The sequence below is a fragment of the Trichosurus vulpecula genome, chromosome 4, assembly GCF_011100635.1.
Source record: "Trichosurus vulpecula isolate mTriVul1 chromosome 4, mTriVul1.pri, whole genome shotgun sequence".
Taxonomy (NCBI): Eukaryota; Metazoa; Chordata; class Mammalia; order Diprotodontia; family Phalangeridae; genus Trichosurus; species Trichosurus vulpecula.
The window spans coordinates 114,422,197-114,449,789 of record NC_050576.1 but is presented as its reverse complement, the minus strand read 5'-3'; the positions used below and the strand labels follow the sequence as shown (position 1 = coordinate 114,449,789).

General features: G+C 41.9%; 1 protein-coding gene across 1 annotated transcript; it reads left to right on the top strand.

Annotated features, from left to right (window-relative positions):
* Positions 1-1,468: 1,468 nt before the first annotated feature.
* RD3 (retinal degeneration 3, GUCY2D regulator) lies at positions 1,469-27,593 on the top strand. Its single transcript, XM_036753398.1, has 4 exons — positions 1,469-1,843; positions 15,862-16,014; positions 17,789-18,097; positions 25,897-27,593. Exons 3-4 carry the CDS (start codon positions 17,802-17,804, stop codon positions 26,189-26,191), a joined length of 591 nt encoding a protein of 196 aa, XP_036609293.1. The 5' UTR covers positions 1,469-1,843; positions 15,862-16,014; positions 17,789-17,801; the 3' UTR covers positions 26,192-27,593.

The following is a 27,593-nucleotide window of genomic DNA, read 5'->3' as shown; positions in this document are numbered from 1 at the left end:
TTGTCGCTTTGTTGTTTTATGTTTGCTTTTGCGCTTCTCGCCTTCACCTGTCATATTGATGACACGCGTTCCCCCACTTTCTATTAGCACACTGTATTTTTTACTCTGGGTGCGGCCCTTGAATAATTCTTTTATTTTAATTCGTCACTAAGATAACCTAAGGTTGGACAGCCTTGATCTAGACCACCTCCCTCAATTTACAGATGAAGAAATGGAAACACAGAGAGGTCACAAGATCATCGGTTTATCAATCTACAGCTGGAAAAAAGTTCAACCTTCTTTTAGTCCAATGCCCTCATTTTATAGATGAGGCTCAGGGAGGTGATTCATCCAAGGTGACTACTAGGAAGTGTCGCAGCAAGGATTCAAACCTGGAACTTCTGGATTTGAAAATTGTACAACTGTTTGTTGGGACCATTTGGATAGTGCTCATTGACTGATTGATTGTTACCTTCTCTTGGAGGGAACAAATGGAAACACGGGGCCTTTTTGTTGTTGTTTCGGTCATGTCCAAGTCTTTGTGACCCCTTTTGGGGTTTCCTTGGCAAACATATCAGAGTGGTTTGCCATTTCCTTCTCCAGCTCATTGTACAGATGTGGAAACTGAGGCAAATAGGAGTAAGTGACTTGCCCAGGGTCACAAAGCTATTAAGCATCTGAGGGCCAGATTGGAACTGAGGAAGATGAGTCTTCCTGACTCCAGGCCTGATGCTCTATCCACTGTCCCACCTAGCTGTTCCCCTCTGGTGACCATCAAATTAGGAGAGACATTTGGGGCTTGGAGATGATGGATTTGGTTAGGACCCTAAAGGAGGTATTATCAGTGTGAACCTTGCTATAGGCTGAGACTTTATATTGCATCCTCACTGGATGGGGGAGCTCAATGTGACTGACTTAAGTAGTAATTGAGGCCAGAAGGGACTAAGAATGCAGTCCAGACATAGGCTTAAGGATCACCAAGTGTGGACCTTTCCTTATCACTTACAAACTACTGTTTGTAGCTAGGTGGCATAGTGCATAGAGAGTGCCTGGCCCGGAGTGGGAAGACTCATGTTCCTGAGTTTAAATCCAGCCTGACATTCACTAGCTGTGCGACCACTGGCGAATCACTCCAGCATCTTTGCCAAGAAAACCCCAAATGAAGTCACAAAGAGTTGGGCACAATTGAAATGAATGAACAACAACACTCTTTGAAGGGACAACAGTTATCCCACCAGTAGGGAAGGGGTTGTTCCAAGACTGTCCTCCTTCCTTGCCCTACTTGTTTTTTCTGTTCTGTCTCAGGTCTTCTCAGGCCCCTGCCTCAGTTAGCCTCTTCCTCCCCATCCCCCTGGATTATACTTCTCAAAGCTAAATAGGCTTAGGTGAGTCTCCATGGTAACTGAGCATCACAAGCTGGGATGTGGCCAACAGTTCATTAGGGAGAAACTGTGAGTGAAACCTCCCAGGACTCTTCTGGAGAGCAGGAACCAGACAATCAGACAGACTAAGACAGCCACAGCCCTGCTCCCTGGGACTCTCTCCTAGCTATCCTATTTTGTTTTTCCCCTTCAGGAGGAGGAAGAGAGACAGAAAGGGAGAGGAAGCAGCAGCCGGCAGGAGCAGAGAGGAAAGGAAGAAGCTTAGTTAAAAGATTAATTTAGCAGCCACACTCCTGCCCTGCCTTTCCTCCCCTCCCCCATTCTCTCATTCATTCTTCCCTACCATTTCATGGCTTCACAACACCTCCTCGCCTTTCCTTGAAAGGATCCAGACAATCCCCTCTCCACAACTGGAAACAAAAAGTGGCACACTCCCTCTGCCCAGAAGGTGCCAGTTATTCCAACCAACTTTGGAAATTCAGGTAAGAAGCCTGCCCACTTAGACATCTGTGCCCAGAGAAACACTGGGCAATCAGAGCAGAATAGGTATAGAGGGGGGACAGAAGTTAACACCTCATTTGATCCAGCTGCGGGGCAGGCTTCAGGTACCAGGCCCTAATTTCTTAGTCACTTTCCTCTCCTCTAGACACTGGTGCCTCCTGGGTGATATGTTTGATGAGAGTTGGGAGAAAGCAATTTAATTGGGTAGACCTGTCAATACTTTTTCTAAATGGAGGCTGGGAATGTGGTCCAGTTAAACTTTAGAGAAAATGCTCACTTTGATTAATATCAGAGATTTGCTGGAACCAGCTCAAAGAGACTCTAGAGCAGATTGCTAAATTTTCAGTGTGAACATTTACAGCTCAGAAATTGGCAAATGCTACAAATCAAGGGCTTAATTTATTGTTTTGTTGGAAATATTAATAATTCAGATTAAGCTTAAAAGTGTGTCTGGTAGACTTTTTTTTTCCCAAAGAGCCAGTTTAAACATTTGCCACAACACCACCGATTTAATTCAAATACTTGACTATGAGACCTGAATCATGTGTCGTTGAAATTGTGTCAAGTCAGATTTTTGTCATTCAGGACCAGCCAAGCCAGATTGGTGGTTATCCAATATCCCCAGTTGTCCTCTTTCTTGGCTCTCCCACAGATGGGCTAGACACAGAGAAAGGAGAAGAGGTGACTAAGAGTCATAGGGGATAGAGTGCTCGGCTTCGGGTCAGAGAGACCTAAGTTTAAATCCTGCCTCAGACATTTACTAGCCATGGGACCTGGGGAAGTCACTCTTTCTGCCTCAGTTTCCATATTTGTAAACTTGATGACCTGCTGAGGTCTCTTCCAGCTTTAAATCTATGATCTTATGAAAGAGACTCACATTAATTCTTGTGAGCTGCTCAGATCAAAGTTTGTGGATGAAGGGTGAAGCAAAGAGATATAAATTGGGATATTTGGATTTTCCATGGATTTCAGCTCTGCATGTTCTTGTCCAGTTCCCTGGGACTGTAAAGTCACAGCATGGTTACTTTATTTGCATTGAAGGTAGAGGGATTGAGGCCATGGTGCTGTTTTGTAAAGTCTATAGTCGGGAAGTCTGAGCTGGAACTCTAGGTCATGGAGAGAACTTGTTTGTATTTCAGAAGGGTCCCAGGGTGGCATCCCCTCTAATCCAAACCAGTAAGCATTTTTCAAATGCCTACTCTGTGCAAGGGACTTTGCTTCTAGTTGAAAATACAAAGACCAATAAAAAGGGCCCCTTCATGAGGAAGCTTACTCTATCCTCTCCAAGGCCTACTCTGTGGCAGCCACTCCAGCTACTTGGTTACACTATTGCTCCAGGTACATGAAGACTGCCTGCAGTGAATCATACATGTCTCCTGGCTTAGTGATCAATTTTTCTGAGACTCTTCTTTCTTATAGTAAGGTAAAAGATATCTCCTCCCACCTGAAAACCCCTTCAATGCGTGGTCACTTTCCTTCACGCAAAGGTGTCTATGAGCCCTGGTGACAACAGGAATACGAGGAGGCCAGGTAGATCAGGCCCTTTTTAGTAACTATTGGAGAGGTGTCTTCTCAGCCTACCTCCCTACATGAAAAAAAATCAGCAGAAACTCATTCATGAAATTCGGGTCTAAGAATCAGTCCACACTTTGTACTGAATGCAGAACTCTGTCCTAGGCAAAAAGGGGTTATGCAAAAGTAGAAAGAAGCATTGGAAGTTCAATTGCGAAGTTCCCATCTAATGAAGGAGATAAAAAATAATAATGGTAATAATTCACATTTGGACAGCCTTTTTAAGGTCACCAAGCCCTTTCTTCATGACAATCAAGTATTATTATCTTCATTTTATAGAAAAGAAACCAGATAGTGAGAAAGTGAGTTTCCTATAATCACAGAATTGGTGTCAGAGTCGAGATTTGAACCTGAATCTAAATCCAGGACTCTTCTCTAGATCATACCTGGCTTCTGATGCCTCAACGTAGTAGGTAATGAGTAAATGTCAAAGTCTAGCTTTCTTGCTTACACGTCAGTGTTGGTAAAGGGGAAGAAGAAAGGATCAATTCTTATGTGATCTAGCCATATTTGCAGAAAGGAAAGGTTATTACCATCTCTGGTCTGTAGTTCTGGCCCAGGCTGCTACCCAAGAAAGGTGAGTTCTTGGTCCCCAGGAGGAAGGGTCACAGCTATGGGTAACTCTGTAAGATTTGTACCCAATACCAGCTGAACAAGTCAATGGGTGTACCTTGTTGAAAGTGTCAGGAGCACCCTTTTTCATGCACAAAGGATAAAACTTTGCTATTATTGTCATCACTGTGATTTCCCTTGTTCCCTGCCTTGACTTTTAATAACCCTGTAACCGAAGAGAAATGAAAACACTAAAATTCCATCTTGCCCTTGAGGCACGTTTCTGATTTTTCTAACCTATCTAATGAGCCACAGCTGGTAGCGTTGTCTCTTGGGTTCCATGAAGTGAAGGAGGCGTCCTTCTCCTCAGAGATAATTAAAAATAAGCAGAATGGAAGGTACAGTGTGTGTGAGAGGGTACAGGTGATGGAAAACGAAGTACAGAAGGGAGCAAACTGAATGGAAGGGAAGACAGAAGGGAGCAGGGAATACAAAGAGAGAAGGAGGGAAGGGAGAGGGAAGGTGTGATATAGAGGAAAGATGTCTGGAACTGGAGCCAGAGGACCTTGGCTTGGATCCTGACTTTGGCAAGTTGCTTATTCTTCCTGAGCCTCAATTGTTCTGTCTGTAAAATGGGGAGGTTGAACTAGACTAGATGACTTCAGAGGATTCTCCTAGCCCTAAATCCTTGATGTCATGAATGGAACTGGAGGCATGGCCTAGGAGGGAAGGAGCCATCCTTTCATGGATCATAAAAAAAAATCTCAATAGGTTATCCCCCCTCACTATTTCCACATAATCTATCCATTTGCTAGGAAAACTGCCAAGAAACCAAATGAAGTTCCTCCTCAACCATAGATTCCCAGGGCCTCCATGACTTTTGAAGGTGACCTAAGGAGCAAGAGGGTCAGCAAAGGACAGAGGACCGATTCATTGACCCAGCAGCGAATTCTATCCCCCACCACAGGCAGCTAGGCAGCACATGGATAGGACTATGGACCTGGAGTCAGGAAGCCCTGAGTTCAAATCCTGCCTTAAACACTCGTTGTGTGGCTCTGGACAGGTCATTTAGTCTCAGTTTCCTCAGTTGTAAAATGGGGATAATAATAGTATCTACCTCACAGGATTGTTGTGAGGATCAAATAAGATAATATTTATAAAGCCCTTAGCATGGTACCTGGCACATAGTAGGTGTTTAATAAATGCTCTACCTCCCCCTTCAAAAAAAATTTAGTAGTCAAGGACAAGCAATATAACACAGGCACAGAAGAGTGGTGTGGCTCACCTTTGGTGCTAATATTTTTCACCTTCTTTTTTTTATTTTTATTTTTTTGCAGAGGGAGGGCGGGCAATTGGGGTTAAGTGACTTGCCCAAAGTCACACAACTAGTAAATGTGTCAAGTGTCTGAGGCCGGATTTGAACTCAGGTCCTCCTGACTCCAGGGCCGGTACTCTTATTTTTCACTTTATAAAGGGAAAAAACTTCTATTGATATAACTGCTTCTTTGTATTTATACTGTATTTTGGGAATATCCCCATTTCTGTTGAAAGTGCCAACCTTTCAGTCACCTAGCTTTGCAACCTCAGAATCATCTTCAGGTCCTAAATTACCCTCTTCTCACCCCCATATCCAACTAACTGCCAACTCTTTCATTTCTTCCTCCCCATCATTGCTCGAAAATCTTCCCCTTCTCTCTACAAACACAGTCACCACCCTAGTTCAGATTACCATCTCCTCTTACCTGGCCCAGTGCAACAGCCACGTAATTTGTCTCTCTGGCAACAATCTTTTCGTCTTCCAATAATACTTCACACAGTTGCTAGTGTGATGTTCCTAAACCACAGATCTGATCATGTCACTAAATCAATTTCAGTCACTTCTCGTTGCCCCTAGGGCAAATAAAACCCCTCTCTATGGAGTCCTTTATGACTTTCCTCTAACCTATCTTTTATGAATCACTCCCTTTCATATATTCCATGGTCCAGACAAGCTGGCTTCATCATTCTTCACACGAGGTATTTCATGTCCCTCTGTACCTTTCGCATGAGACTGTCTCCGGTCTCTGGAATACCAGTCCTCTGAACTCTTCCTCTTAGAGCAAGACAATTCAAATAGATATAGAAAATAAAATGTGGGAAAGGATCCCTGCAGTACTTCAAAAACCACATGTTAATATTATTTGTTTTATAGTATTTTTATTAATTTTGTTTACTATTTCCCAATTCCATTTTAATCTGGTTCAGACCACACTTGGAGTGTTATGGGCCACATTCAGATCATGGGCCACGTGTTTGACACCTCTGTCTTAGAGCCCCGGGTTTCATTCAAAATTCAACTCAAATGATATTTCCTACATAAAGCCTTCTCGATTCCCCCTCCCTACTAGTGATTCCTTGGAAAATTAGGACTGTCTTTTGGCCTTTCTTCTATCCCCATCTTTTGGAACAGTGTCTGTCTCTTAATGTGTTTAATAAATGCTTTTTGACTTGACTGTATAATCTAATTCTATGACTACATGCCTTCTGTCCCTATAGAATCTAAGCTTCTTAAGCAAAGGAACTGTTTCAATTTTGTTTTATATTATTGGTGCCTAGCACAGGGCCTGGCACGTGGTAGGTACTTAAAAATATTTTATTGATCTTTTCTTAAATGATATATGGACAAGAAGAGATCTGTGTTAGTTTTTAATTATGTAGCAGTTTCTAAACAGTCAAAAATTTTGTTCATGGACCATTTATTTAGCTTTTGTAGTCTGCTGCACAAATGGGATAATATGGCGCTGTGTGCAGGGAATAACAAGCAATTTGTGTGGTTGTCTGAACCAGAGAGTGTTGGAAGATGAGTCTTAAAATATGGTGAGTAGGAGTCAATTGACAGAGGTGCCTTAGAAGAGTCAGGCTGAGGAGTTTAGATTCGGTGTGTGTGTGTAGGGAGGCATCTCTAGTTGTCCTGATCTATATCTTGCCATTGGACCCAGATGGCTCCAGGGGAGAGAGTGAGGCTGGTGACTTTACACAGCCCTGCCTCACTTAAATCTAATTCACTCGCAAGTCATGGCATCACTTTCCTGATGTCATAGGTCCCCTTTGACAACAAAGGACAAACCACCACCACCACCACCACCACCACCACAAACAACAATTGTTAGGGTCAATACTGAACAAAAGCTGCCAGAAGTGGAATGGGCTGCCAGGAGGGACTAGTGTCCCTCTACCAGGGGGTCTTCATGAAGAAGCTGGTTGGCCTCTCCTTGGGGTTTTGGTAGAGGGGGCTCTTGGTTAGATACTGGTAAGTCTGGTTGATTGATTAATTGTTCAATTATATGATTCTGTAATATTGAGGCAGTTAAGAGACAATGTGGGGTTCTGAGCAGGGGAAAGAAATGGAGTAATTGTGCCTTCAAGGAGGTAATTCCCACTGTGATGTGCAGGAGAATAGGTATTTGTTAGGCTGTATCACTTCATCAGGGGATCTATTTTCCATTCCTGCTCACATCCAATACAACCTTACCCACACACAGTCACAGAAATACATGTGTGTTCATATGCACGCGCGCGCGCACACACACACACACACACACACACACACACATTTTCAAGTTTGTAAACTCCAAAATGCTTTATTATTGTTGTAGCTGTTCAGTTATCTCAATTGTGTCCAACTCTTTGTGACCACATTTGGGATTTTCTTGGCAAAGATACTTAGAGTAGTTTGCCATTTCCTTCTTCAGCTCATTTTATAGATGAGAAAACTGAGGTAAACAGGATTGGTTAAGTGATTTGCCCTGGGTCACACAGTTAGAAAGTGTCTGGATTTAAATTCACAAAGCTGAGTCTTCCTGACTTCAGGCCAGGCACTCTATCCACTGATATAAGTCATTTTTATTATTGTTTTCAACCTCTGCTTACTTCAAGGCTCTGGAAAATCCAATGATAAAATAGTTCCAGGAACCAGAACATTTGTTTGCCAAGGTAAAGTAAGCCTCTCACTTCTCAGGAGTCTTCCCTGCCTGCCAGCTGTCTTTCCCTCCACTCACCCCATCTTCCCTTCTTTCCTCTTAAGAACATAATCAGACCAGCCCTGAGCCTCTCAGGGCAAACCAAGAATTAGAGACAGAAATAGCCACAACAGGAACCCTGCCTCTATCAAGGTGCTCAGACCCTGGAGGGAGAGGTCTGAAGAGGGACAGGGATGATTATAAAACCCCACCCCAGGTAAAAGCTCAACCTTTCAGGATTGTGCCCAGGGAGCAAAGGTGCAATGGTCAAAGTGCTAGATCTGGAGGCAGAAGAAACAGGCTTGATGGAATTCTAATAAAGCTGTCCCCAGACTCACTATAGCCACTGCCCTTAGCTAGCCACTGCCCCCAGCTAGCCACTGCCCCCAAATCCAACTCACATATTTGAACAGGTGTGTCCTTGTACTCAACCACAATTACATCATCCATTTAGCCCAAGACAGGACCACAATATCTAACTATCCATCTTGACCAGACAGAACCACAATAGCTGAGCCAATCAGAAAGCAGCACAACCAGGATGTTTGACCACCAAACCATAGAAGGGACACCTCCCTATTACCTAATCCCTTAACAAATCCCTCTTGCCTTTTTAATGGTCATAATTTCTGTTATATAATTGCATCTTTACCTTATAAAAATCTGTCTTGCTTTCACTGAAGTTGCTGGTTCCTCTTAGAACCTAGCCCACTTCTGAAGGGTGTCAGTCCTCAATAAATGCCTATGCTTGGATTAGACGTAGTCTGACTCTGAATTCTTTGAGATGACCACACAACACACCATGAAACCACAACAGGTTCAAATCCCAGAACTGTCACTTACCACCTCTATGATCTCAGGTAAAACACTTGCCCCTCAGGGCTTGTGTCTTCCTTTATTAAATGAAAGTGGTTTATATATGTTATCTGGCCCCTTCCAACTGTAAATCTATGATCGAGGATGATCTCAGAAGTGGTTGTAACAAAGCATGTTTCTGATCTAACTTTGCCGAGGAAAGCCAACTCCAACAGGTCCTACTAATTTGATTGAAAAGATGACTCTCTTTAGTAGACCAGATGTGCCATGGGAGATGGGCACTTAGCATCCACCTCCAGGGATGAGCTCAACGCTATTGGAGACTAGGGTCATCACAGGGCAAGCAAAGTCCAAATAGGAGCTATAGGGTTGGTTAGTTTTTGTTGTCCCCAACCTATCTTTTCTATAACCGCCCCCCCTTTCGGAGTAGACCACTACCATCCACTAGCAAGAGATTGTTGATGGTGTTCCTCCTGTTCTGTACTGCAGTAATTTACACTGAGGTGTCAATGACTCAATAGTTTTCCTCACCCACCCATCTGAGTTCTACCATATTTGGCAAAAAAAAAAAAAAAAAGACAAGGAATGGCTCCTGCCTGCTTTTTTTTTTTTAATTTGGACCTGTAATTACATCTGTAAAAGTGTAGACACTCCCTTTATCAGTTTTGCTTTACATTTAAAAATTTTTAAGTATAAACTAGAAAATCATCAGCAAACATTAATATTTCCATACAGAAAAAAGGCACCTAAAATGGAGATGGCACATGAAAATCCAAATCCATTAATACAGCTTGTTCCTTTTAACATACATTAAATTTAATTTGTTAGTACCAACATTTATTAGACTTGTCTGTCCCCCTCTAATTCCTCCTCTGGCCTCCTTTGCTTATTTTTAATCTTTCACTGACCATCTTTTCTTTCCTCTTTCTCTCCCTCCCTTTTTTTACATCACTATCTCTAGCCTCCCACCCTAACTCATCAACCCCAAACAAAAGCCCTGTTACAAGCAATTTAGTTTTAGATAATTGCCTGGGGGTCCTGAGAGGATAAATGGTTTGACTTTGATCACCCAGCTAGGGTGAATTGAATTCTGTCTGGCCTTCCAGGACTACAGGGAAGGTCAACCATCAATAAGGCCACACCCACTCAATACCCCTCAAAAATAAACATAAAACTTCAAATGTGAGCTTTGTCGGGGAACTGAGATTCAATTTACAGGCAAGTTGTTTTTTTTCAAAGTAAAGTTTAAGAACTTTGGGAAAACAGATTCCACTATCTTCCCCAATGTCTAAAATTCACTCTCCCAGCTCATTCATTCTAACAACTCATCCAACCTCATTCTCTCATGTGCTGCTGCTCTGTGTGTATGTATACACTTGTTCATTTAATATGCATCAAAAAAAGCTCTCTGCGGGAGCTAAAGCCCCTTTCCTGTCATTATCCTCATTATAGATACTGAAGTGTTTTTATAGTAATAACCTTCCAGAAGCTTGAATCCTTTAATTACTCTATCTGCCTACAACCTTATCCTTTCCAGGTTAACGGATTTCCATCATTTCATAACCTAATATCTTAGTGGGTGGAAAAAAACACAAACCTTAACGCCCCCCAAATGTTATATAGATTAAGAGCGACTCTTGTCTGCCTGGTGTTAAAGTAATCAAAATGTAATTGTCTTTTAGATTTACCGACTGAAGTATCCTAAGAAGTCATTCCTTCTGTGCCAGCCCTGTGGGGTTTGTTGCTAACATTCAGGTTTGGTGGTGACATGCCGAAGGTACTTTTTAGAGAGGATGAGAGGTGAGGGACATAGGCAAGGAAGGACAGAGATATGTGGTATGGTAGGAAGAGCACTGAATTTAGAGTCAGAAGCCCTGGTTTTGAATTTCAGCTCTGCTCTTTACTCCCTATACGACTTTGGGCAACTCACTTCATGTTTCCGGGTTGCTGTTATCTTGTTTGTAAAATGAGGCTGGACCAGGTAAGGCTCCAAGTTCTCTTCTGCCTTGAAATCTATTATACTGTGTGACGGGACAAGAGAGAGGGGTTGATTCTTTGTTTTTAAGAAATCAAGTTAAGGAATCATGAAAATCTGAGAAGCAAAAGAACAAAGATCCAGTGAGGGAGGTCATCAAAGTCTCACTTGGATACTCATTTGAAGCTATATATTGTAAGAGGAAAGGTTAATTTAAAGAGTTGTCTATGACTAGGTGGCACTTTGGGTTCAAACTTTGGATAAATCATCTCTCTGAGTCTCAGTTTTCTTATTTGTAAAATTAAGGCATTGGACATTAGACGAAGTCTAAGAAATTCTAATTCCTACCTACATATGATTTGGAGACCAAGATATCTCAAATCTTTAAAACGTCAAAAATCTATGGTTTCATCTCTGTGGTTATTCTCTCCACCAATGCTGATGATTATAGTCCTTTAATAGTTTAGTATATGGTCTTTGAGAGTTGTCGTAGTAAAAAAATTCTTCACCTTGTATTCAATCTGTTGATAAGCTTCTCCAGACTTAACCAGGGATGGTCTTAGGAAAAGAAACATAAAGTCTATCACTAGGCTTTTACTGGAAGCTTTTCCACATTGGTAAGACCTGATTGATCTTTTAATCCATTTTTAATCCACTGTAGCCTTGGAGGACCCAGGATCATCCTTCTGCAAAGCAGCTGGGGACTTCGGTGGAAATGATGTTGACATATTTCAATAAAGGCATTTTTACACACTAACCAACTGTTTCCACACAGAGTGTGCTATGGAAGGTCTGACGAGAAAGGTCTACCTTCAGAGAAATGACCAGGAAAGACTACAGACTCAGATCTTTGGAGAACACCTGCCCCTTCAGTGGTGGCTACTGAAAGCTCTCTAAATAGTGGTTAAAAGGCTAGAGCTTCCCATCTGAGGTACTTCCCTATTTAGTTCTAAGCCTCACTGCTAATTCTCCTGAAAAACTCAGCCCTGTAGATCTTAGGTCACCTCTGTCTGCCATCTGGGAAGCTCTGTTACCATAGAGCCTGAGAATAAACATGTTTACAAACCCCACCAGCCCCAAAGTGTATCATCCAGGGTGATGGAAGCCGAGATGTTGCTACTGGTCTAATATGTACCAAAAAAGGCTTTCTCCTGGAGCTTAACGATTTAGTCCACTCTTCAGTACTCTCTAGGGGTGCTCTATATAGACTCAGAGGCCTGGACGGTTTATTAGCCATGTATGAAGCTAGTACATCCTTGCCATGGAAATGATCATGAGTAGGGAGAACAAAGTAAATTTCTGTATTTTCAGGTGATACTGTATTTCCAATGCCAATCTCTATAGTCAATTAAGGGAGGCTGTCTTTTCAATACAAGCCCTTCAGGGATGAGTCATAAGATGGCCCTAAAGTTCCATTGTGGTTGACAGGAAGAAGGCAGAGAATATCTGTGAATACTCCAAGGAATGGCCCCTATAGACCAGTTCACCTATGCTATACATCCCTCCTAAAAATAATTTAAAAGGGAGGAAAAACCTTTTGAGCCAAACTAATTCAATCAGTGAAAAAGTTTGACATTATTTGTAGAGTTCTACACCCATAGCCTGCCACACCTATAAATAAAAAATGGTGCTATCTGCATCTGTCTCTTTGTTCAGGACAAACTTAGTCCTTACCATTTCATGGCTTCCCTTTTGGTTGTTTTGTGGTTGTTCTTTCCCTTTACATTGTTATGGTCACAGGTTATTATCTCTCTAGATAAGGGGTTCTTAACCTTTTCTGTGTGTCATGGAACCCTTTGGAAATCCAGTGAAGCCCATGAACTTCTCAGAACACAGAAAATAAAATTATGCATCAAATGCATAAAATAAAATGCATTGGCTTCCAAAAGAAATCAATTATATTGAAATAGTTATCAAAACATTTATAAAACAAGCTCCCAGATCCCAAATTGAGAATCCCTGCTCTAGATTATAAACTTTTATTATAATATTTATATATAACATCATTGTATATATAATATAATTATTATAAAACTACAGCATTCTTCTCACAACTTCTATCAATTAATGAGCTCTTATTAAGTACCTACTATGTGCTCAGTCTTTCACATTCTCCTGTTTTTGTTAAAAGTCTAACTTCCTAACTGCTCATTTGAAGCTCGGTGTGATATGAACTGGTATTGGGCTCATTATTAATTGTTTCTGGAGACTAGCACAATGTTTCAGTTTGTGTCTTTTGTAAATCATAAGGCACTGTATAAATGTGAGTGGTAATAATTGTTATTATTAATCAGTCCCTAAAGGGCCCATAATTTCACTAATGTGAATGTTCCCTCCTTCCACCAGTCCAGTTTGCAATCCCTCTTTTCCTTAGCAGATGGTCTAATGTTCCATGAATTGAATTGATTTTGTCATTGGTAATACCCGAGTGTGTAGGAGAAAGGTAGGAGACAGAGAGGTCATGCTTTTACTCTTATGACTTAGCTCTTTCCCCATCAAAAAATGAGTGAGTCTGGCTCACAGGGAAACATGATGCAGAAGAGATTGATCAGCAGGACACGACTCCCCAGAAGCCACATATAGACCTGTGCTTCACCTTAAAACTAAACTCTTGGATAAAATACACAGGAAAGAACAGGAGGAAATTCAGAAGGGAACCCAGGCAAGAAGAGAAAGTTGGGAAGCCAGAGAAACCAGGAGGAAGAGTCGTGGAGAGAGAGAGTTCCAAGCATCAGGAACAGTCAGTGAAAACATACAGAGTCAGGGAGATGGAGGGTCACGTACAAGAGGAGGAGAAGGTAGAAGGAGACTGGCAGCTGAGTGGAACACGGGCAATGTGGGGAGAGTGCCCAGCCAACAGGCTGGTTCAATAGTTAAGGCACAAGGTGATGAGGGCCTGGAAAGGTAGGAAGAGGCCAGGTCATGGAAAGATTTATAAACTAAAGAGAGGATTTTATATTTAGCCTTGGAGGCAAGAGAGAGTCACTGGGTTTGATCCTGGAAGCAAGAGGGGTGACATGGTCAGACTGGCACTTGAGGAAGATCATGTTGGCAGCTAAGTGGAACACGGGCAGTGTGGGGAGAGAGCCCAACCAGCAGGCTGGTTTAGTAGTACAGGCATAAGGTGATGAGGGCCTGTGCCAGAGTGGTGACAAAGTCAGAGGGGAGAAGGGGGAGCGTCTCATAAATGAGAGATCCGATGAAGGCAGAAATAAGAAGACTTGGCAATTGATTAGATATTGGATGTGAGAGAGTTAGGGGTCTGAGGATGTTACCCAGGTTGGAGTTAGAAAGTTCAGTTTCCAGTTCTAATACCATCTTTGTGATCATTGGCAAGTCTCTTCACATCTTTGAGCTCTATTTTCCATATCTATAAAATGAAACTCTGCCTACCCAGCAGGCATGTTATAAATCAAAAAACACTACATAAATGTGAGCTACTGTTTTTATTATATAACAGCCCATTCTCCTAAGGAATATAGACATGAGACATTCCCTTCACCTTTCACACTGAACCAACCAAGATCCCAGAGAACAACCAATACTCATGGGATTCCCGCACTGTCCTACCAGCATTAGTCTGCTGAGGCAATGACCACTTTTTAATCTCTCTTGGTATACGGCCCTTTTCTGCTCTGTATCCTACCTCAATAGCAGGATAGCAGACTGCCAAATACAGGGGTGGAGATCCCGTGGCCTCAAGGCCACATGTGGCCCTCTAGGTCCTCAAGTATGGCCCTTTGACTGAATCCAAAAAGGACTACATGTAGCCTTGAGGCCACAGATTCTCCACCCCTGACCAAATCACTAGCAACGCTACACCTGGGAGCCCCTGGGAGCTACTCAGCAAGTAATAACATCATCATGGAATTTCCTGCATATATTCTCCCCCAAAAGCAACACCTACATACAGCTTCCTCTCTCCTACACTGTAGCATGTTATGATTGACCCACAATCCTGAATTCTGCCAGTAAAAGCTATTTTTAAAAACAAAAACAATTGTTCCCAAATTAATCTCAGTGTTGGTTAGGCAATTCACCAGTCAGTACTAAGCATTGAATACTTCCTTGTACATAGAGGCCTTAGTTTCTTTTTCCTAAGCAGGTAACACCTTGAGTAAGGCACATTGGCTCAGTTTTCTAACTGAAACTCTGTCTAGGTTGAGACTGAATCAACACTTTTCCCATGATTCAGGCAACTTACCACATGGTCATTAAGAGAGGTGGGATTGCCATATCCAAAATAATTGGACACAGTGGGGTTATCTTGGCTGCTTTAGCAACCTGATCCATCATTCAGGGATTGATGCAAATTTACCAGAAAACAGCCATGGGTCTGGATGTGCCCTAAGGCAAGGATGATTTGCTGGTATCATTATTGTTTCTTTTTTATATGTATATATATACATATATATATATATACATATACATACATACATATATATATATATATATATGTTGGCAAGGACTAATTCCCTTCTACTTCATTCATTATCAGAGGATCATCTGGCTTCCTTCTAATCCTATTACTTTCCCGTTGGCAGAACAGAAAGACGGAATTAAATTTCCTGAGGCCAGGTGGCACTGGCAGCCAGAAATATCTTGTTCAGCTCCCTGAGGGAGATGGGGAAGGTGGGCAAAGGCAAATCACTGTGGTACATACTATTCCTGCAAGTGCTAAAGGTAATGGATGGCAGGAATAGTCACCAGAGCTGTGGGGATTTAATCAAGGAAGTTCTCCTGTCCAAGGAGCTATCCAGGAGCAGAGGAGAGAGTCACAGAATAATCTAGGAGTTGGTAGATCATCTAATCCAACCCATACCTAAATAGGAATCCTCCTTACAATATCTTTGACAAGTGGTCATCCATCTTCTACTTGATCATAGCATTTAGAACTGGAAGGGACCTTAATTTTAATCTAACTTCTTTATTTTGCAGATGAATAAATTAATGCCTTAGAGTGGTTTCATAATCACAATCATATCTAGCATTTATAAGTATTCGCAAAGTGTCTTACATACATTATCTGATTAGATCCTCCCAACAATCCTATGAGATACATGTTACTCTTATCACCATTTTACAGATGAGGAAACGAGTCTGAGAAGTTAAATAACTCGCCTAGGATCACACAACTAGTCAACGTCCAAGGCAGTATTCTAACTCGGGTCTTCCTGTCTCCACGTCCAGCATTACAGCATCCAGCTGCTACATTAGCCCAAGGTCAAACAGCTTGCTGGTAAGAAATAAGTCTCAGGTTCTCTGACTCCAAATCCAGCACTCTTCCCACTCTCTATATTAATTCTTATTATAGTTGATGTGTAATATCCAAAAGCTAGAGTCCCTGACCTCCTCGGCTTTCAGCCCAATGCTCTGTCCTCAGGTTATGCTCTCAGGAAAATTCATGAGAATGTTATCATCCTAAATAAAGGAAAATAAAATACCCTTCTTTATTACTTATGGGTGTAACCTATCCCTTGATTTCAGGGCCATCAAACTCCCTTTCCTTCCATACCTAGTTTGTCTGCTCTCATATCTGATGACCTTCCTAAGAATAAAGGTCCAGGCCCTCTGTTAGCAAGTAGCCTTCCCATGAACTTTCCACTGAAAATAGCCGCAGGTAGTACCAGGTAGGGGAGAAAAGTAACAGGGCATGGGGGTAGCAGCTCCTTGCTCTTCTCAGCGTCCAGCGGCTGGTTTCCTCCTGCACATTCCTGGAACAGTCTGGGGTGAGGGGCAGAGTGAGCAGGTTGCTGAGGGAGCTGGGGAAAACAGGCAAGAATGTTTTTCTTTGCCAAGAAGTAGGGATCTTTCTGCGGCCTCTGGCACATGCCTTGCTTTTGAAAGAGAGTGTATCCTTCGGGGAATCATAGCCTTCCTGCTTACCATCATGACATCTCAAGGAACTACTGGTACTCTTTTTGTGGGGTTGGATGGGGTTGCTAGAGGACGTCCAATTGGAAGTGTGCAAATGGCAGATGGATGATGGAGATGCAGGACTAGAGGTCAGAGGAGAGATGAAGACTTTAAAGTCAAAGGCTTGTAGATTTAGAGTTGAAAGGGACCTCTGGAAGACGATTGAGTTCAATCTTATTCTACGGATGAGCAAACTGAGGCCGAGAGAGGTTAAGTGATCTGCCAAAGGTCACATGGGCATTAAGCGTCAGAGGCAAATTTGAACTCTGGCCATGAAGCCAATGATCTTTCTACTGTAATGTAGTAGAAGCCATCTGCATAGGGATGACACCTAAACCCACGGCAAATTCCTCTAAGTCTCTAGTGTAGTAAGCTGGGGATAAGACACGATGGAGACTGTCAGCTCCTCTCATGTCTTCCTGTAGTCTTTCCCTTCAGCATCCCCAAAGCAGGATTGGCCTCCTTCCTCCCTCTTCTCTCTTGAAGGTGGAAACCGGAAGTACCTGAAAAGACTAGATGCTTAAAGAAGTTCCCCAGAGAATGAAGCCGTCACACTCTCAAAAACCCCAACCTGCCCTTTACGCAGAAGTGGGACATAGATCTCCACAATGAGAAGAATGTACCCCACTAATGGGCTTTGAGACTGGGGTTACATAAATAAATATATACCTATTGTGGTATATAATAATAACTTGTATTTGTATGGCGCTTTAAGATCTGCAAAGCAATTTATAAATATTTTATTCTTGAGACATCGCCGAGAGGCAGGCATTATTATTATCACCCCCCTTTTACTGATGAAGCAGATGAGGTTAAATGACTTTCCTAAGCTCACACAGCTAATAAATGTCTGAGGTCACATTTGAACTCAGGCCTCCCTGACTTCCGGTCCAGTTGTCTATCTACCTATCTGTCCTAATTTTGCATATTTAAATTATTTTACTTATGGAAGCATGCAATCAAAAAAGTTAGGGTAACACAGCTCTAACCAACTATGTACCCCCCAAATGAGCACAGTGCTGGCTGAGTATCTCATTACTAGACTACCTTCTGACTTGTATGCCTTCTACTCCTTGTCCTTGTTCCTATGCATCTAGCAGCACAGAGGTCATGTCCCTTGTTCCGTGGTTCCGGTGGAGTGAGAACCCTCACAAGCTGACTCCCAGAAGTCCAGCGGAGATGATGCTCGAGACTCTGATGATGGAGCTGGCTTGGCAGATAAAGGAAGCCGAGAAACAGCATCGGGAAAGGGAGAATGAATACCGGAAGATCCGTACTGGTGTTGACTATAGCTGGCTGGCAAGTCCACCCAGGAATGCCTATGACCTTAGCCCTGGGGAGCGGCTTCAGTTGGAGGATGCCTGCACCAAAATCCACCCTTCTTACTGTGGGCCCATGATCCTCAGGTAAGGATATTGTCAGGACTGATTGTGAATAGGAAAAGCAGGCAGCTCTAGTTCATAGAAGCAAAGCTTTTGAGCTAGAAGGGGACATCTGGTACAACTCTCTCATTATACATTCAGAGAGAGTTTAAGCACCCAGGAGGCTAGAGGTAATAAGTGGTTCCAATGGAATTTTAAACCAAGCTCTAAATTCAGAACTCTTTCTACTGTATTACAGAGTTTATGCATTATAATTTGAGGAATGCAGGTAGCCCTCTCCCCAAACCATTAAAGAAATCTCCCTCATAGTGGCTGAGAAAGAGGAAACAGCATAGAAACAACAGGGCACTTCTCTAGTTAGCCAAGTGTAAACAGCAGGGCTCCACTTAACATGATTATAAATGGTTTGGAGAAAGCATAGAGAAAGGAAGAATGAGTTCAGGAAGGTTTAACACTGGTATAGATCATAACTGGATGGCAAGTCCACCTAGAAATGCGAGGTGGAGGCTAGGAGGACTAGGTGCACATGGGACATGGTTAGGAAACAGATCTGTTTGAAAATGGCTGTGAACAAGATAAGGCTCACTATCAGAGCTTAGGGTCCCATGGGCAAAGTTCAGAATTTGGTGGGGATGAAGGGTAGGGCCAGAATACAGGCTGTATGGCTTGGCAATGGTCAAAAGGAAAGGCTTCAAAATAATGTCCGGGCCAATAGAAAAATGGTAGATGTGTTTCAGTATAAGCCAAGTCCAAGGTCATACACCAAGGTAAGATTTATGCATAGTATGCAGCCTCATGGCCTCTGAGCTACTGGTCACTATCTGGGAAATTATTTCTTTTTTAAATTGTTCCTTGAACTCGTGGCCCCTATGTGTTAATATGACAACCAGCAAGTTAAATTGGAAGGCCTCATTAGAATAAAAAAAGTTTTGTATTTTCCTTGGAGGGAAGCTTAGGCCTAGTTCCAGACAGAGAAAGTGTGAGAATGGTTCTGTTGTTAAGAAATGGTTCATTCCAGTTACTCGGAAGGCTCAGCATAGACTTGTGCAGCCCCCAGGTCCCTGTCTGCCCCAGATTCGAGTTGATCCTCACTTCTTGCTGTTCTTCATCCTCCGTTTTCCAAGAGGACCAATGACATCACAAAGTAATGTCTTGACTTTCGAATGATCCTAACTTGCTATCACGCTAGAAACACTCTTCCAAAAATACAAACCAAAGGTGAGCCTCCATGTTGTCATGTTGGAAAGAGTCTTCAGAGTGGTCAGTGTTTACCCAGAGGCAGACAGATAACAGACCATCCCAAACTCCTGGGGGATGGATAATGGGCACTTCAGAATTCCTCAGTTGGTCTCTACTGCAGCCCCTGTAGCCCTATCATGGAAGGGCAGGTAAAAGCACATCTTCCCTCAGAGAGCCTGCTTATCTTCCCACGATTACATATGGAGGGATTGCCAGCAGCACAAGCAAGCAACCCCAGGCCAAGAAGGAGAGCTACTTCCTAATAGTTGGTGGCTTGAGAAAAATTTTCCTTTATTAGAACAGGACCCATAGAGGTATGGAATTTAGGGAAGAGTTATTAGAAATAAATCCCCCAAAACTCCCTCCCACACAAAAAAAGGTACTTATTCCGGCTTTGTACAAAATGTTGGTGAATCCATACCTAGGAAAAACAGGTGCCATCCTTTGTCATTGAACCAAAACAAAGACATGAAACAGCTGAAACACGTCTAGAAGAGATCAAAAGGCAGAAGGTCTGGTGCTGCACGAAAACAGACAGTTCTTTCATTCTTTAGGCTAAGAGCAGATATGCTTGAAGTGTATAGAATCATGAAAGGCAACAAGGATTTATCTCTCAAGTCCTATTATTCTACCAGGGACGATTCTTTGCAGCTTGAGAAAGCTAAGTTTGGAGCCCATTAAAGGAGATACTAGTTCAAATCGCATAGTAAATCTCTTCTTTCTTTTGTTCCCAGCAGAATTTTATTAAGTACCTACTATGTGCAAAGTCTGGCAGGCCTCACAACCAGGGAGATAGGTGTTTAAGTATTTCCTCTGATTCCTACTGGCTATGTGATCTTGGGCAAGTCATTTAACTATCAAATGCTAAACTTTGGAAAACAACTTGCTTTGATTGAAGTTTTCTCACTGCAAGATTCCCAAAACCAGGGGTAGGGAACCTGAATTCTTGAGGCTACCCCCAAGGACCTAGAAGGCCACATGGGGCCTCAAGAATTCAGACTCCCCAGCCTTGTCCTAAACCAATCAAATAACAGGTCCAGTGCAGCTAAGTGGTGGGATAGAGTGCTCACCTTGAAGTCAGGAATAGTCTGAAGCCTGCCTCAGACGCTTGCTAGCTTTGTGACCTATATAGTCATCTAACCTCTCGCAGCCTCAGTTTCCTCATCTGAAAAATGGGGAGAATATTAGCACACACTTCACAGGTGACTGTTAAAATCAAATGAGACAACATGTGTAAAATGCTTTGCATTCTTTAAAGCACTACATAGATTCTAGCTATTTTTATCAGTGCCAAAAAATGTGTAAAGCGTCATACTAGGTGGGGGAGACCATGGTTTTGGTTATGATGGGGAAAAGAAGACAAATATCATATGAAGCTTATAATCTTGTAGGGAGAGATAAGACATGCACCCATAAGAATAAAATGTAAATCAGAATATAAGTGCGTAAGAGTAGAAAATGCTGTGAGATTCAGGTAAGTTAGAAATCACATCTAACTGGGGGATGAGGAAAGCTTAATTTGAACTGAACCTTGAAGCATAGGTATTTAAGCAGTGGAAGTTAGGGCAAGAGAAAGAAGATATTTTAGGCAGAGGAGAACAGTATGAGCAAAAGCATGGAGGTGGGAAAGGATGTTTGATTGGAGTATAGGGTATGTGATGGGCAGTAGTTTGAGTTAAGGCTGAAAAGGTAGGTTGGTGATAGAATGTGGAAGGCCCTGAATGCCAGGTTAAGTGGTTTGTTTGGGTTTTTGTTGCTGCTGTTTTTTGGTAGGTAGTAGGGAACTACTACTGTGTAAGAAGTGAATATTTTTTATTTTTTTAAACATTTTTATTTAAAATTTTGAGTTTCGAATTCTATCCCTCCCTCCCTCCCCTCCCCCCTCTCTGAGACAGTAAGCAATCAGATATAGGTTACACATGTGTGATTATGTAAAACATTTCCATATTAGTCATTTTGTACAAGACTCAAACGAAAGAAACTGAAAAATAGCATGCTTCAGTCTGTAGTCAATCAATATCAGTTCTTTCTCTGGAGGCAGATAATATTCTTCATCATGAGTTCAATGGGATTGTCTTGGATCATTGTACAGGGTGTTCCTAAAGTCTGGACACATAGGCAAAAATACATATTTTCAAGAAATGAAATGGATGAAATTTTCAACATTTTATTTAATTGTATTATTAACAAATAACATCTTCAATATGATTTCCATCATTTGTAATGCAAAGATTGATCTGCTTTGCAACATTCATGTGAACTTTATGCAATAATTTCACATTGCCGTCAATTTTCCTATGTGTCCAGACTTTAGGGACGCCCTCTATTTCTGAGAATAGCTAAGTCATTCACAGTTCTTCATTCAACAATACTGCTATTGCTGTTACTGTTACTGTGTACAAATTTCTCCTGGTTCTGCTCACTTCACATTGCATCAATTCATGTAAGTCTTTCCAGGTTTTTCTGAAATCATTCTGCTTGTCATTTTTTACAGTATAATAATATTCCATTACAATCATATACCATAATTTGTTTAACCATTCCCCAATTGATGGGCATCCCTTTGGTTTCCAATTCTTGGCTGGAGTGAACATTTTTAAGCAGTATAGTCATAGAATTCATGACTCCACAGGGTAGAACAGGTTGAAAAATAATCAAAGAAGGTTTTGTTGAATTCCTAATAGAAGCTGATATGTCTTGGGATAGCCCTAGATTTTCAGATTAACATTAAGAAAGATGGCCTTCTCCTCTCAGAAACTAAACTGTCCTTTAGTGCCTGTATCCAAGACAAACTTCTAGGCTAAGTGCACCATAGCTTTAACCTGGCATTGTCATTCTAAAGTTCTTGTATTAACTATATATAGAAACCCCAACTATTTCAGGCATTTCTTTGGGTTAATGTATTATGTTTCCAGATGGTCCCTATTAAAACAAAATTTAATTCCTCAGGGGTACCAACTATCATCCATTGGCACTTTAATCCTAAAAGGGGGGTTGGGTAGGGATAGTGAGGGGTTATATAATAAGAAGCAGGACACATGTTTGAGTTCTGGCTTCATCTCCCACCAGTCATATGATTGTGGACAAGGCATTAACCTCTTAAAACTTCAGTTCATCCAAAATAAAATGGGGACAATATTTTCACAGTCTATTTTACAGGGTTGTTGGGAGACGTGTGCTATCGAAATTTGGGCTATTATCATCCCTTTAGATGAACTAGCCTGAAAAGGTTAATTTGAAGAAGAGGTGAGTTTTGATAGAAGGAAGAGAACAAGAGATCAGTAACCTGGCTTACTTCTACAGGAAGTCAAGTCAAGTGAAGAAGCATCTTTTAAGTAATGTTGGGCACTGGGCTAAATGCTAGAGATAACAAAGAAATGCAAAAATACTCCTTGCCCTTGGACCTAAAGGACACGAGGGCGCGCGCGTGTGCGTGTGTGTGTGCGTGTGTGTGTGTGTGTGTGTGTGTGTGTGTGTGTGTGTATGTGTGTGTGTGTTATAGATGGGGAGACAGAGCCAGAGAACTCTAGGTGCCTTTAAGAAGAGGAGGAATCATTGAAAAAGAGAAGGAAAAGCCCTGAAGACAATTTGGCTTACTTCCTAATTTTGCAGAGCGTTAGTCCTGATCAGATTATAAAATGGCCAGGTAAAGGGAGATAGACATCCACCCTTCTCTCCATCACCAGCTTGGTCTACCATCCAACAAAGAGTAATAAAAGCAAAACCAATTGTTTCTTATATAAATCTTTAAGACTTGAAAGGTAATTAAGAAGATTATATCCCTGAAGCAAATTCTTCTTATAATAAAATCGGTAATTCAATTTTATGTAGCACTTTATGGTTTACAAAGTAACCTTATGAAGCAGGTTGTGCTACCAAGTACCATCATTCTACAAATGAAGAAATTACAACTTAAATTGGTTATGGGACTAAGAGTTATACAGCTAGTTAGTGTCAGGGTGCTGCCAACTCCATGTCTAATCCTTCTCTTCCTACACCATGTGTTTCTTCCTAGGCAGTGTGCTGGTCCTAAAATCTGCCATTTTTCTTCTTAATTTTTCAATAGCATGTTTAGTTGTGTGATTTTTTAAACTTACACCAAGAAATAGAACATATGCCCTTTCTCACTGCATGTGTCCTGTATACTTCAGTATGTTCTTCAAGGATTCTGTGATTCTGGTGGCATGGGTTTTCCCTCTACCAATGCAGATTATAACCCCCTTTATGCCTTGGTGAGATGGTCTGTGAGAATTGCTATGGTTGAGAAATCCCCCCTTCCTCCTTCTTTGTCCAGTCTGGTAATGAGCTTTTTTGAATTTGCCTTGAGTCCTTAGGACAGATAGCCCATCCCTGGAGCTTTCTAGTTCAGCCAGGTTCTGCTTATGGTCCATGGGCATAATGTTTAAGGATACAGGATCATCTCCAGGTCAGGGTGAGACATTAGAGATGAACTTCAATGGGGTTATCATCCTTAACCTGCATCCCTCACAGGGTGACTGTGAACACTTCATAGAGCTAATTGTATACATGCGAGTTCATAAACTCATACAGTAGAATCCTAGATTTTGAGCTAGAATGGACCCCAGAGATCATCTAGCTCAACCCCATCTGTTTTTTAAACTTCATTTTATTTTTCAATTAACAAGCATTCATTTTCTATCCTTCCCATCCACCCCACCCCAATAATTTAAAAGAAAATGTCCTTGTTTTAAAGATGAGAAAACACATGCCCAAAGAAATTAAGTAACTTTCCCGAGGTCTTGAAGATAGTGTGTGTGATAGACAGAAATTGGACTCAAGATCTCTGATTCCAAATTCTATTTTCTTCTTATGTCCTGTTGAGATTTTATTGGCATAAATCTCCTCTCATTTTGTTGTCCTCCCTTTAAGACTTCAGTGCCAGAGGTAAGAGCCCCTCCATGATCTTTTTCAATGGACAAGAGTGGAAAGAAATATGCTGACTGTGCCATCAGGGAACAAAGAAGGAGGCAGGATGATTCACTTGTTATTGTAGCAAGAGAAAATAGAAAATGGGGTGGTTTTTGTCTCATCTCAGGAAGTGAATCACAATAATTTACATTTATATGTAACACTTGACAATAATAATGTATTTATGTATAGTTTTTCATTTGCTTTGATCCTTAGAATAGCCCTGTGAGGTAGGCAAGATGAACCACATCACCCTTTTTTGTATAAAGTGTGTCCTAAAAGTCTTAGTGCAGTTTAAAGCTACTTAAAATTGCCCTAAGACTTTTGAGATCCCTGAATGTGAAAAAGCTGAGGCACGGAAAATTTAATCATTTTGTCCAAGGTCACCCAGCTAGTAAGTGACAATTATGATTCAAACCCAAGTCATACATCAAGAGCTGAGAGGAACTTCATAAGCTGCCTAGTCAAAACCCTTCTTTTAAAAACAAATGTCTTTAATTAATAACCATTCATTTTCTCTCCATCCCCCTTCCTTCCCTTGCTTCTGTAACACCCTTATTTTACAGATGAGAAAACAGAGGCCTGGGGAAAATCAAGTGACTTTCCCAAGACCCCACAGGTAGTAAGTGGTAGAGGTGAGGTATGAACTAGATCCTCTGACCCCAGAACTAGTGTTCTTGCTGTACCAGGATGCCTGCTCCTTTGATCCCCAACACTCCAGCTCCTAGTGGTCCTTTTAATAGCAAGTAGTCATCCAACCTTCAGGTGGAGTCTCCAGTAAAGGGGAATCCATTATCTCTCAATACGCTACGTTTCATTAATAATTAACAAGTGTTTCCTTACATCAAACTAAAATCTGCTCCCGCAATTTCCATCCCTGCTTCCTGGTTTTGCCTGCTTAGACCAAGAAGTCTCTTTTGTATGACATCCTTTCACTATATTATGATTCCTGCCAGCACATGAACATGCACACACACACACATACACACACACACACACACACACGCACAGCCTTCCTTAGGAGAAATTGGAATTAGAGTATTCCCTCAATGGAATCAAAGAATGGCCTTCTTGAAGGAATAGGAAGGAAGTAGCAAGGCATTAAACATTATGCTATTAAAAATATACAAAATGGAATCATATACAATATGTCCTGCCCTCTGTCTCTGTAATAGCAATTTAGATGAAGATCTTTCCCACCCATTAATAGTCCATGTGACCTGCTTATGTCACAGGAAGCCTAAGTCACATGTGGTGGAAGGAGCTTGCTGAGAGGGAAAGGAAGTTGTGTCATAGGAAATGCTGAGAGAGCAGTTATGATAGTTAGAGCTTAGGGAAAGAGAGCTGACCTGTGATAGCTGTGCTGTCAGTTTGCTTGTTGGTGGAAAGGCCCCAGCAGGGGGTGGGTGGTTTTGGAATGATGAGGCTCCATGCTGTGATATTGTGTATCGAATTCTTTGCTGCTATGATGGATTGGGCAGATAGCTTATGGGATATGGTCCTCTGGTGTCTGAATAAATGGTTTACTTCTTCTACCTTGTATGTGGAGAGTCTCATACATTTTGCAATACAGAACCACATAGGCATTTTGAGAATTGTCATCTATATTGTGATTTTTGCCTTGCTGATACAGTCTTTTGCTCTTCTCCTTCTAGGTTTCGGCAGCTCATTGCTGAGTATGAGCCAGAAGTCCACGAGGTATCCCAGCTCTTCCGCTCAGTCCTACAGGAAGTGCTGGAGAAGATGAAGGAAGAGGAGGCCATTAGGAAGCTGACCAAGCAGTGGAACACTCGGTCCCGGGGCACCCTCTCCCTGACTACCTTTAGGACCCGTTCCCGTATCTTCCCTTTTGCCAGTGACATCAGGACCATCTCAGAGGATGTGGAGCGGGATGTCCATCCCACCCCTAGGGTCTGGAGTATGCCTGAATTCCAGATACACAAAGGCTAATAACTGAGAAAAAAGAGCTGGATTCCTAGCAATGACTTTGTTAGCCCCGGTTTCAACCACAAGTGCCAGCTTTTTTTCTCCCAATCCCGCTTTTACCTATCCCAGTTTTATGTGCTCTCCCTGCCCCTTTTCTGAGGAACCAATGAATATACAAATGATAAGGGTCATTATGGGATTGGGGGCCTTATTTACACAGGGCTAAGCTGGTCACCCACTCAGCAGTCAGAATCTAGGAAGTAGACAAAACTGAAAAAGCCCACAATGCATGATTCTTTAAAAGACATTGTAGCCAGGGTTAGGATTGTCTGGCATAACCACAGGAAGCCAGGACCAGGTTAGAGTGTCAGGGACTCCAGGCCACTGTCATTCTAGCTTCCCCTAGCTAAAAAAAGATCAAATAGAGGCATCCCCCACCTCAAACCTCATTAGCAATAAATGTATTGGGTAAACAAATGTGCCCATTCCCTATTCCTGTCTCTAAGAGAAAGGGGATTACCTTGTCTTCCTGCTGAGACCTCTAACACCTGAGTTGTGGAGTCATCTTAGGGTTAATTATCTCTCCATCCCTCTATGTTGGCTTTTGTTGTTGTGTTGCCAGTTCAATCATTTCTATTATTTGGGATTTCTTTTTTTCTTTTTTTTAAACTAAACAAGTCAGAGTTGGTTGGAACCTTAGAGTGAATTAGCTAGTCCAAACCCCTCATTTTATAGAGGAGGGAAACAGGCCCAGGGAGGTTAAGAGTCCTTCTATCTTATCCTGACAGGCTGATCTCCAGGGGCCATTTGGCAATTCCCCAGTTCCTGAGCCCTTAAGCTGTGGGCTATGACAGAGCAGGGCCCAAAGGCCATTTCCCCTCCACATCTATCACCCAAGTTACCCCCCAACAAAATCTGTCTCTCTGGAACAGGTCTCCTAAAATCCTACTTCTAGACTGACATCATGCAGGACATTATGACAGCAGCCAGGATATAACCAATTCTCAGAAGGCCTTCCCTATAAGCTTTGCCTATTGGAAAAGCTGGGCATTTAGAGCTTCGAGGGAACCATAAAGATCATCTAATTCAAACCCTCTCTGCCCCCTTTTAAATTTCAAAACCTGTTATATTGAGGCATTTGTCTTTTCTAACCACAATCACTTCCCAATAAAGTCCACCCTGTCCCCAACCCCCAACAACAGTGCTCACATAAAACAAAGCTGTCTTAACAGAGTGACTGAGACTTCAACTGAGAAAATATAACAATTTGCATCTACAGACAGACCTGCCACCTCTTTACACCAAGGAAGGAGGTGCATTCCAGCATCAGACATCAGGAATCAACCACCGATCGTTGCATTTGATCTAAATTCTGTTGTCTTTTAACATTGTTTTCATTTATATCATTGTAGTAATTATGTACGTT

What these genes read in the sequence shown, in the direction of transcription:
- RD3 (XM_036753398.1), top strand. Translation starts at nt 17,802, where the DNA reads ATGTCCCTTGTTCCGTGGTTCCGGTGGAGTGAGAACCCTCACAAGCTG. An exon ending in TGTGGGCCCATGATCCTCAG is followed by an intron (nt 18,098 to 25,896) that starts GTAAGGATATTG and finishes TTCTCCTTCTAG; the next exon opens with GTTTCGGCAGCTCATTGCTG.